This window comes from Colobus angolensis, unplaced genomic scaffold (assembly GCF_000951035.1).
Source record: "Colobus angolensis palliatus isolate OR3802 unplaced genomic scaffold, Cang.pa_1.0 Scaffold17, whole genome shotgun sequence".
In the NCBI taxonomy this organism is placed as follows: domain Eukaryota; kingdom Metazoa; phylum Chordata; class Mammalia; order Primates; family Cercopithecidae; genus Colobus; species Colobus angolensis.
The window spans coordinates 4885076-4897519 of NW_012114821.1; the positions used below are offsets into that span (position 1 = coordinate 4885076).

The 12444-nt window shown below is 46.3% G+C and overlaps 1 protein-coding gene across 1 annotated transcript in view; it reads left to right on the forward strand.

The window, feature by feature from the left end:
- TRAPPC9 (trafficking protein particle complex 9) overlaps positions 1-12444 on the forward strand; it is a 727471-nt gene that overhangs the window by 77407 nt on the left and 637620 nt on the right. The window contains 1 exon segment of the mRNA XM_011938129.1: positions 9521-9737. Within this exon segment, the coding sequence (XP_011793519.1) occupies positions 9521-9737 (217 nt within the window).

The window sequence follows — 12444 nt, forward strand, 5'->3', positions numbered from 1 at the left end:
ATTCTCCTGCCTCAGCCTCCTGGGTAGCTGGGATTACAGGCGCCCGCCACCACGCCCGGCTACTTTTTTTCTATGTTTAGTAGAGACGGGGTTTCACTGTGTTGGCCAGGCTGATCTTGAACTCCTGACCTCAGGCAATCCATCCACCCGGCCTCCCAAAGTGCTGGGATTAGACGCATGAGCCACCACTCCTGGGCTAACTTTATTCATTTGTATATGAATATCCAGTTGTCCCAGCAGCATTTGTTGTAAAGACAATTCTTTCCCCATTGGCACTCTTGTGGAAAATTAGTTGATTGTAATTTTTTTTTTTTCTGGACTCTTAATTCTATTCCATTGATCTTATGTGGTACTTATGCCAGTACCACACTGTCTTGGTTATTATAGCTTTGTAGTAAGTTTTGAAGTTGGGAAATGTGTCTCCTCCAACTTTGTTCTTTTTGAAGATTGTTCTGGCTATTCTGGGTCCCTTGTACTTCTATGTGAATTTTGGCATAAGCTTGTCAATTTCCCCAAAGAAGCCAGCTGGGATTTTGATAGAGGTCGCATTGAGTCTGTGGATCAATTTGAGGTGTTTTGCCATCTTAACAATATTGTCTTCCAATCCATGAACATGAGATACCTACAATAAAGAACCAGCAAATCTTCCTTTTTTCCAGGAAGGAGACAAATTTAGTTGGCAGGCAAAACTTAGAATTTAATTTTTTTGTTTTAATTGATTATTTTTTATCTTGGCCATTTCCTAATAAGAAAGGCATCTTATGTTACTGTCATGTTTAGATTAGGTGTTCTAGGAATCAGTAATTTCATCCATAGGATATGGGTTTTATTAAGCTTATAGATTGTCTTCTCATTTTTTGGCTTCATCCCTTTCTTTTCTTTTCTTTTCTTTTTTTTTTTTTGAGACGGAGTCTCACTCTGTCGCCCAGGCTGGAGTGCAGTGGCGCAATCTCGGCTCACTGCAAGTTCCACCTCCCGGGTTCATGCTATTCTCCTGCCTCAGCCTCCCGAGTAGCTGGGACTACAGGCGCCTGCCACCACACCCGGCTAATTTTTTGTGTTTTTAGTAGAGATGGGGTTTCACTGTGTTAACCAGGATGGTCTCAATCTCCTGACCTCGTGATCTGCCCGCCTCAGCCTCCCAAAGTGCTGGGATTACAGGCGTGAACTACTGCGCCTGGCCCGCTTTCTTAATTTTGTATGTCCCTTCAAGGCTTCATTCTGGTTGGTGGCTTAATTTTTTCTTTTTATACAAATTTAATAGCAATAGATAATTATTTTATAAAGCAAACAATATATGGGGACAAGTGATTTATCCTAGTATTTCTTTCCTGAATGTGCTTCACCTTAAATGTGTCATGTATAATGTGAAGATTTGGGGCTGATATTAATTCTCTTAGGGGAGGTGTGACGTGAGCAGGATGGCAGAATAGGACCTTTCGGCACTTGCCCACCTGAAGAAACAACCTGACAACCATCCACACACACACCTTCACAGGAGCCAGGAAACCAGGCAGGAGACCACAGCCACACCCAGGAAACCAGGCAGGAGACCACAGCCACACCCAGGAAACCAGACAGGAGACCACAGCCACACCCAGGAAACCAGACAGGAGACCACAGCTACACCCAGGGCTCGCACATACATAAGAAAAGGTGCATGCAAGAGGATGGGAAGGACAGCCTTGCACCACCGGAGTCAGCCCCCTCCGGCCCCAGGCAGCACAGCATGGAGGGAGACGACCTCTGCCAGGGAAAGGAGAGCAATGTGAGTGCCAGGCCTGCCTCGGACCTCAGCACCAGGCTGCCCTGATAAAAACCAGCACTGGGCAGGCCCTGTGGCCCCGAACACCAGGCTAGGCCATGGACTGAGCAATGTTTTTTAATGCAAAAAAAAAAAAAAAAAAGAAGTATGTTAATAGTTAAAAAGAAAGAAAAGAAAAATTTCAAACAATACTGAAGTTTGGAAAATACCTAGTGGTTTCTGTTTTGGCAGTATAGTGGCCCAAAAACTCTCAGCACAAGTTCCTTAAAATTCTGATGAAGAGATAAAAATCCCACCATCCCCATCCCCAGCATCTTTCAAAATGCATAGCTCATTGTTAAGAAGGAAAAGGAAATCCTTTTCCCAAAAGCAGGAATTCTGAAAGTCATTGGGCCTTGGAAGGCAGAGAATGCCCTGCCTAGCTGTGGTAACAGCTTTCAGTGCTCACATAGGAGGACAGGAAATAAACCTTGGACCTGCCCAGACTTGGGAGTTGAATGGCAGACCCATGTGTAAAGCCAAGGTCCCCCAAATGACACGTCTAGTCAAAGAATGAAATAGAAAATATTTCAGTCCTTAAAGTAAGAAGATAAGGAAACTTGATCTTGTTGGAAGGTGTATTAGGGTTCTCTAGAGGGACAGGACTGATAGGATATATACATACATAAAGGGGAGCTTATTAAGTATTAACTCACATGATTATAAGGTTCCACAATAGGCCGTCTGCAAGCTGAGGAGCAAGGAGAGCCAGTCCCAGTCCCAAAACTGAAGAACTTGGATGTTCTAGGGGGGGAAGCATCTAGCACGGGAGAAAGATGTAGGCTGGGAGGCTTGGCCAGTCTCGTCTTTTCATATTTTTCTGTCTTCTTATATTCTTAAGTGCGCTGGCAGCAGATGAAGGGTGGGTCTGCCTTTCCTAGCCCACTGACTCAAATGTTAATCTCCTTTGGCAGCACCCTCACAGATACACCCAGAATCAATACTTTGCATCCTTCAATTCCATCAAGTTGACGCTCAGTATTAAGCATTACAGAAGGAAATAAAACCAATCCAAAGAGGGTTTATTTTAAAGTTGTCCTGGCATAAGAGTGACCACAAACTCTTGGCAGAAAAACATAAATCCTTCTGGAGTGAGAAGCTATGTTCTGAATGAATCAGTGAACAGAAAATATAAAAAAGGTTCATGGACGCTCTGGATAGAGATGTTAGATCCCAGACATACTACTTTTGTCTCTCTCCCAAGGTCTCATTTAAGTATCCCAAAGTATTTTTTTTTTTTTTTTTTTTTTTTGAGATGGAGTCTTGCTCTGTCGCTCATGCTCAAGTGCAGTGGCATGATCGTGGCTCACTGCAACCTCTGTCCCCTAGGTTCAAGCAATTCACCTGCCTCAACTTCCCAAGTAGCTGGGATTATAGGCACGCACCACCGTGTCTGTCTAATTTTTGTATTTTTAGTAGAGACGGGGTTTCACCATGTTGGCCAGGCTGGCCCAAAGTGTTTTTATAGGAAAGAAACTATAATGACGATCATGTCTGTTGCCACCACGATGTGCTGGGAATTCAGAGGGGAATACGAGTGGTCTCCTCCTGCAGAGAGCGCTTTTTGTTGGAGGAGACAGATCTGCAGTGTTTTGTGAGTGTAGTGCGGAAGGCATTAGTCTATTTTGGACAGGCAGGAGAGGAGTTTAGGAAAGCAGTGATGGGGGTGGGTGACGTTTTAGCTGTGTATGGTCTTATTTAATTGGTTTTTAATTTCAGGCTCCGTGAGTTGTCATTGGAGGGACTAGATTTTACGGAGAACAGACTTAAAGAAACTCAGAACTTGGCCGGATGTGGTGACTCAAACCCAAGGTGGGCGGATCACCTGAGGTCAGGAGTTTGAGACCAGCTTAGCCGACATGCCAAAACCCCGCTTCTACTAAAAATACAAAAATTAGCCGGGTGTGGTATCAGGCACCTGTAATCCCATCTACTCAGGAGGCTGAGGCAGGAGAATTGCTTGAACCTGGGAAGCGGAGGTTGCAGTGAGCCGAGATCATGCCATTGCACTCCAGCCTGGGTAACAAGAGTGAAACTCTGTCTCAAAAAAAAAAAAAAAATCTGGTATGGAAAGATGAATGTGGAGAAAAGCTGTAGTCAGAGTTCAAATCATCTTTAAAGTACACATGAACACGCTGGCTCACTAAACCCAAAGATAGTAAAAGTAGACAGTATTTCTTGAAGCCAAAGGAGTGGGTTTTTCAGGTTATCCAAGAGTGAATCAAAGGCTGGAACCAGGGTGATCAGGGGTCAAGTGTGGCCTTTGCTTGGCCATCTCTTTTGGATGCTGCACTCACCAAGGGCACTGACTGTTTACAAAGTGTCCTTCCTCTAGCATGTGGTGGGTACACCTGGTAGTCTAGGAACCTTCCAGGTACCTGTCCAAGGCATAGGGCACAGCATACCTGTTTCAGCCATCTCTCCGTCCATCTTCTTCCCAACACTGATTCTTTTTTTTTTTTTTTTGAGATAGAGCCTCGCTCTTGTGCTAGAGTGCAGTGGCGCAATCTTGGCTCACTGCAACTTCCACCTCCCGGGTTCAAGTGATTCTCCTGCCTCAGCCTCCCGAGTAGCTGGGACTATAGGCACCCACCATCACTCCTGGCTAATTTTTGTATTTTTAGTTGAGACGGGGTTTCACTGTGTTGGCCAGGCTGGTCTTGAACTCCTGACCTCAGGTGATCCGCCTACCTCAGCCTCCCAAAGTACTGAGATTACAGGCATGAGCCACATTGCCTGGCCCCAATACTGTGATTCTTTATGGGCCTGTCTCCTCTACTACTTCATGAATTTTTGATGGACAGGGTCTTATTGAAGTTTTTGTTTTGTTTTCTTTCTTACCGTTGAATGATTAAAACTGAAAATACATCCAATGACTTTAGGCAGATGCTTTTTAGAGGAAAATCCTTGGTGCATGCCTCATACCCCTATTCCGGGATGTAAGAAAGTAAGTTAGGTTTTTTCCAAACTTTTTTGATAGAACTATATGGAAAGTTCGTATACTTTTGAAGACGTCTTTTCTCTCCAGGTAATTATGGCTGGAAATAGCTGGCGAGAGAAGCAGAGTGTGTTTTCCAAACCTGGGAATGTGTGGGGCCCACTGTTTCCATCCTGCATTCTTCCACGGTCGTCACTTACTTGAGTGCTGCCACCAGGCTGCCCCTACGCATCTGTCACGCCTTGTTCTTCTAGTCACTGCAAGTGCCCACGTTTGAGAACGCTGATGAGGATTAAGGCATTTTCTGAGCATCTGTGGCTGGTTAACTTGGGGGTAGAACCTGTGGTTTCAAAGGCATTAACTAACAGTGATAGTTCTGTTTCTTGAACACTTACTGTGAGTTTTAGGCTTATGCTCAGTGTTTGCATTATTTTATTGAGTCTTTTCAACAATTGTAATTAGATTTGATGATCGCTATTTCTTAGGGATAATGCAGATGTGGCCCTGGAACTGCGTACTTTACAGCTCCAGGCTGTATTCCTCCCTCTCCATCCTGCCAGAGACAGCCCTGTGTCTGGAGTTTCCCTGGGATGTTACCACTTTATTTCTTATTAACAGAATAAAGCAGGTCTAAACTGACTTTCTACTTGGAAATGGAGTAGAGAATTAATATTCGGATCCCCCAGAGTCTGCCTGGTGAGTAAAGCTCCTTGTCTTGAGGAGTCTTGGAGCCACTTCCGTTGGAACCTCACATAAACATCTGGGCCCTGAACTTGGACTTCGTGACTGTGCAGCCTATAGAAAGATTAGAACAAAGATGTGCTGATTAATATTCCCTAAAAGAGCAGCAGGTTGGAAATGAGTTTGGGGATTTCATCTCAAGATTTATTGAGGATCTTGGCCTAGCTTTGCCTGGGACCGTTTTGTACTCCCTGGCTCCTTGTGCCATAGGTGCCTGTGTTGACCAAACATGGCTTTGTCCCGAGGCTCCCTGGGCTCACGGCTTCTTACTCAAGTGTCTGCCTAGTGCCCAAAAGCAGTTGCACTCGAGCTTTTCCCATTAAGGAACCGTTTTAGGGCTTTGAAGTGATGTCAATTCCATTTGCAATATAGTGTTTATCATTTGATTTCTTATTACACTGAAATGATAAGAGGAATGAAATAATATATTATTGATCATAGTATCACAACCTTTCATCTTAGAGAGAATCAATGGGAGTTCCAATGCATTGGAGGCCAAGGCATGTGACCCTCCCGGCTGTCACCTTTGTTTTAGATGTTGGCCTCTTTAAGGGCACTGGCTAAGATAAGTATTTGTCTTCTCTTTCCCAACATCTTTTATCATGTTTGGCACAAAGTGGTGCAGCTGAAGGTCTGGGCATTTCCAGATTTGTGATAAAGGCATTAAGTACCCCTACCTCTTCTTCTTCTTCTTCTTTTTTTTTGACACGGAGTTTCACTCTTGTTACCCAGGCTGGAGTGTAGTGGCATGATCTCTGCTCACTGCAACCTCCGCCTCCCGGGTTCAAGCAATTCTCCTGCTTCAGCCTCCCAAGTAGCTGGGATTACAGGCATGCGCCACCACACCTGGTTAATTTTGTATTTTTTAGTAGAGACGGGGTTTCTCCATGTTGGTCAGGCTGGTCTGGAACTCCTAACGTCAGGTGATCTGCCTGCCTTGGCCTCCCAAAGTGCTGGGATTACAGGTTTGTGCCACTGCGCCCGGCCAACCCCTGCCTCCTTTTTACAGACCTCCTCCACCTCCTCCCTGGATGCTGTCCTCCAGCACTGGGGCCTCTGTTTGCTGCTGTACTGTGCACTCTTGGAAAGGGACAGGTCATGTCCTACTCAAATTTGAATATTCATGGACCATAGACCTAGACAACAACTTCTAGATGAAAACATAGGATATCTTTGTGACCTCGGGCAAAGGTTATCTAAGATTAGGATATAGAAGGGCACTAACTATAGAAGAGAAAACTGATAAATTGAGCAACATCACAGTGAAATGCTTTCGCTTATTAAGACTCCCTTAGGAAAATAAATTGGCAACAGACTGGGAGGAAATATTTGCAAAACATGTATAACTAAGGACTTGCATTCAGAATATATACAGAACTCCTACGACTCAGTAATAAAACAAACGATCTAATTTTAAAACCTGTCAGAAGATTTGAACAAGCACTTCACAAAAGAAGATATACCAGTAGCCTGTAATCATATGAAAAAGGTTCAACATCATTCGTTTTCAGGGAAATGGAAATTAAAGCCACCAGAACATGTAAAATAAAAAAGACTGATATCCTCATATGCTGGTGAGCAGGTGGAGCAACGGTGATTCTCACACGTTGTCGGCGTCGGCATGAGCTTTCACTCTAGGAAAAGTGGGGGTGGCAGAGATGTGGCATGTACATAAATAGTACGGGAGACACAGAAAGGACATTATGGAGCCCGGCATGGTTAGGAGAATTTAGGGAAAGAAGCGGCAGCTTCCAGCTGAAGGGTGTGAGGACGAGCTTCTTGGAGAGGGTGGCCTTGGAACCGAGGCTCCAAAGGGAGAGTCAGACTTGGCTGTGGAGGGAGCGCAGGAGCAGAGAGCCTGTGCGCCCCGGCGGCGTCCCCTGGTGCACTCCACCTCATACGCTTCCACCCATGATTCTATGTCAAAGTGTATCTCATTGGACTTAGAGCAGCTATTTTGTTTCTTTGTTCATTGATTTATTGTCGTCCTCCCCACTGATTCTAAGCCAGGGGACTCGCCCGTCATTAGCATGGAGGCCCCCAGGGTAGGGGTCTTAGCCTGTTTTGTTCATCGCTGTGCCCCCTGCCACAGAGTGGCTGGCACAGAGTAGGGGTTCAGTAAATATGTGTTGATGGAATGAGCAGACAAATGAGTTAAAGTTGTTCAGTTTGGTAGGTCATAGGTAGGCAGTGGGGCCTCGAATTCCCAGAGCAGGTTGGGCCTGACTGAGGAGGGCTCGGCATGCCCGTGAAGGCATTTGGCTCCATTTTACAGTCCTGGAGGGGTCTAGTGGTTTCAAGATGGGGATTGTCTTAGTCCAAGGAGGCTGCTGTGACAAAATGCCACAGACTGGGTGGCTGATAAACAATAGAAATGTACTGTGCACAGTTCTGGAGGCTAGAAGGCCATGATCAGGTGCCAGCAGGTTTGGTGTCTGGGAGGGCCCACTTGCTTGTTCGTAGACCGCCATCTTTTCTCTGTTCTCACATGGTGGAAGAGGTGAGCTAGCTCTTTAGGGTCTCTTCTTATAAGGGCACTAATTCCATTCGTGAGTGCTTCACCCCCCGACCCAATCACTTGGTAAAGTCCGTACCTCCTAATTCCATCACCTTGGGGGCTAGGCTTTCAACGTGTGAATTTTGTGGAGGCACAAACACTCAAACTGTGGCTGGGGTGATGGGCTCTGAGCCATGTCTCAGGAGCCTTAGTCTGGCAGGGGTGTATGGACAGGTGAAGGAAGGTGGAGAGGTGGTACGAAGACAATGCCGATTCCTCTTCCAGATGAGGGCTGCCGAGGGCCCCAGCGAGGCCATGGCAGTGAATGCAGAGGAGAGGGGATGGAGGGAGGGTGTAGAGGCCCAAGTTGGAAGGGCGTTCAAGCTAAGGCTCTGTACTCACAGAAACATCAGGGAAACATTCATCATCCAGGGCAGAGGAGGGAGAGAAGCGCTTCCTTAAGCAATGCTCCTGGAGCAGCAGAGTGGGCTCTGCCTGCCTTCTTCTCTGAAGGCAGCTGTGCGGTGACCAGGGCCCAGGCCCAGAGTCAGGTCTTGTCCCTGATACTTCTTGGCTGTGTGATTTTGCACCAGTGATTCATGTGTCCTTGAGCTGTTAATGTCCTTATATGCCAGCTCACAGGATGGTTGTATTGAGTAAATCAGGTACGTTAAGTCTGCTGCCATACAGTAGGTGCTGAAGAAACAGAAGTTGTTGGCTGGGCACGGTGGCTCACACCTGTAATCCCAGCACTTTGGGAGGCTGAGGCTGGCAGATCACTTGAGGTCAGGAGTTTTGAGACCAGCCTGGTTAACATGGTGAAATCCCGTCTCTACTGAAAGTATAAAAATTAGCCAGTCATGGGGGTGCCTGTAATCTCAGCTACACAGGAGGATGAGGCAGGAGAATTGCTTGAACCTGGGAGGCAGAGGTTGCAGTGAGCCTAGATCGCACCACTGCACTCCAGCCTGAGCGACAGAGTGAGACTCTGTCTCAAAAAAAAAAAAAAAGAAAGAAACAAAAATTCTGATTGCTCCACTACAGGGTTGTTGGGAGGATTCAGTTGGGTCTTGGATGAAAGAAAACTTTTTGTAAACTCTGAAGTCTTAAGTGTAATTTCAATGGTGTTATTAGCAATTCATTACCCAGTTACGTGGTTCTGTGTCTTCTTGTGTTTTAGGAGTTTTTGTGTTTGATGAAAGACCTTGATAAAATCTTGTTGTGTAGATGAACTCTTGTTCCTTTTCTTTTCTTTTGTAAAGGAACTTAAAGTAGAGGTCTCAGATTTGTAGCAAGTACCTTTGTAGCAGAGAATCTGGGCTTTATCAGCAGGAGGATGGGCTGCACCTGCAGCCATGGCTGGGGAAGGTCTCAAGCCACCCGGCACTGCCCTGGGGTCTGTGCCCTGCACTGCTCACCAGGCATTCCCTCTCCTTGATGTCTCCTCAGGTCTTTGCTTTATGAAGAAATATTTTTAATGTGTGCTTCTTTTTTTCACTTATACGTTTCTTTCAAAAGCCTTTTACTTTCTGTGCTTCAGCTTTCTGAGGAGGAGAAAATTCAGCGCTACAGCGTCCTCTCTGAGCTCTACGAGCTGATCGGCTTCCATCGCAAGTCCGCGTTCTTCAAGCGTGTGGCTGCTATGCAGTGCGTGGCCCCGAGCATCGCAGAGCCTGGGTGGAGAGCCTGCTACAAACTCCTCCTGGAAACGCTCCCCGGCTACAGTCTGTCGCTGGATCCCAAAGATTTCAGCAGAGGTACTGGAGTCCCCTTTCTGGCGCTGAGGTGTTGCTTTCTGTCAGATGATCACATGCTGTTTCAGCCCCTGCCCGGAGTGGCAGACATCGTGGTTGGTGCTGGGGGCTCCAGAATGAGTAGATCCCTGCCCTGGAGTTGGGTGCCTACTCTAATCAGATTATAGGAAAAAGTACTGGTGCTTTGCCTTGGGGCTCGAATTATTGAATCTTTATCAGTGGGAGTCATTTCTTGCCTTTGATTTCATTGGCATGGTATATCATCATCAATCAAACACTGGAAATACCTAATGAATTTTACTCATGAGATTTAGTTAGGTTAGCACAAATCAATGAACCCAGAATAAATATCCTTGGGTATATGTGTATACCAGAGCTATGCATTCAGCAGTAAATTCTTATTGTGAAATATTAATGCAGGGTAATATGTATTAAAAATAAAGCTATCAATCTAATAACAAATACGTACAAGGATAATGCCCAGTATTAGACAAAGTCTGATTAGAAGGAGAAAAAACATTTTTTGGGGCCAGGTGTGGTGGCTCACTCCCGTAATCCCTAGCACTTTGGGAGACCAGGGCAGGTAGATCACTTGAGGTCAGGAGTTGGTGACCAGCCTGGCCAACATGGTAAAACGCTGTCTCTACCAAAAAATACAAAAATTAGCTGGGTATGGTGGCACGTGCTTGTAGTCTCAGCTACTCAGGAGGCGGAGGCAAGAGAATTGCTTGAACCTGGGAGGCAGAGGTTGTAATGAGCTGGGATCGCGCAACTGCACTCCAGCCTGGGCGACAGAGAAAGACCTTGTCTCAAAACAAAACAAAACAAAAAACCAAAAAACAAATCAAAGAAATCATTTTTGAGGGTTGCTTTTAGATAGGGAACATACAGCACTTTTTCTTCGGTTCAAGCCTAGAGCTAGTGAAGGTATAGGCTTCTAACAGGAAACAACTGAGATGTCATCTAGGTTCATTTCCCATCACGGCAAAAGTGGGTTCTTCAGCATCCTTTTTGTTTTTTCCTGAGACAGACTTTCACTCTTGTTGCCCAGGCTGGAGTGCAATGGCACGATCTTGGCTCACTGCAACCTCCGCCTCCCGGGTTCAAGTGATTCTCCTGCCTCAGCCTCCCGAGAAGCTGGGATTACAGGCACCCGCCACCACGCCCAGCTAATTTTTATATTTTTAGTAGAGATAGGGTTTTACCCTTTTGGCCAGGATGGTCTTGAACTCCTGACCTCAGGTGATCTCCCTGCCTTGGCCTACCAAAGTGCTGGGATTACAGGCATGAGCCACAGCGCCTGGCTTCTTCAGCATCTTTTTTATGTGGTCATGTGCATCGATTTCACTGGCCTCTGCTGACTGGAGGTGCTCATGGCTTCATGATGAATCCAGTTCTGCTTTTGGATAATTCTGATAGGGCTCTCCCCAACATTGAATTTCTCCTTACTTTCACCTGCTAGAATATCTGAAGACATATCTATTGGACTTTTTTGTACATTGATTCAACAGGTAATTCATTTTACTCCTGTCCCCATGCCATGCGGTGTGTTGGGTGAGTGATGCAATGGCAAAGGAGACAGTTTCTGCCCTCTACAGTGGAAATAAACAGGTGCCTCTCACATGTGACAGCTTCCCAGTGTTTGCACAGAGCTCTCAGGTCCTTCCAGAACCTGCTTCTAACTTACGTGTCTATGGTTGCTGTGATAGTCACTCCTAAGTCACACTCCCCAGACTTCTTACTGTTCACCCATCTTCCCAAGGCAACACCTATATTTGATAGAACCTCAAATCCGATTCTCAGGATACATTCTGATTGGCTTCGAGCAGGGGTCAGCAAACATTCTCTGTAAAGGGCCATATAGTCAGTGTTTCAGGCTTTATGGGCCACACAGTGTCTGCGGAAATGACTCGACCCTGCTGTCGTGGGGTGAAAGCAGCCGCGGACAGCACGTAAACCACGAAACCGTGTTTACGTTAGTACGTGGTGGCCAGATTTGGCATGGCAGCTATACTTTGCGAAATCCGTGGCTGAGAACACTGTGATATCAGAAATCATTTATTTATTTTTATTTTTTAGAGATGAGGTCTCGCTATGCTGCCCAGGCTGGCCTCAAACTTTTGGGCTGAAGTGATCCTCCTGCCTCATTTAAAAGGAGGGCACTGGGTTTGGAAGAGAAAACGCAGATTGAGTGAGTAATATAGCAGGAGGAGAGTCAGGCGGGCAGTGAAGGGGAGTGAAGGGAGGCTGGGGATGGAGTGTACGCAGCGCTTTAGCCTCTTATTTCTCTTCAGGGAAGAGAACTAGACCTGAGGGGAGCTTTTGCAGTCTGGGGAGGGCACTTCTGCCCTGGATTGCTGTGGTCTGGCCTGAAGCTATGCCAGGAAAAGCTGAGGCCCTGCGTGCAAGCAGATGTGTTCATGGTTGAAAATCCCCCAAGTCCCATCCAGTTCCCCATATGAATCCCCAATTTTTGTGGGTTTTTGTCTTTAGAGCCTAAGAGATCCTGCCTCTCTGGAGGCACAGGGGCAGGCGGAGTGCTCATGACCACTCTGAGCAAGTGATAAGAGCCTGTTGTGCTGTGCGCTCAGGTGAGATGGCTGAGATCTGGCAGGGAGTTTGTGTGTTCACCCTCAACATGTGAATGGTGTCCAGCATAAAGCAAGAACCAAGACGTCCCTGCAGAAGAGAAGGCCTGCTGGAGAGGGTC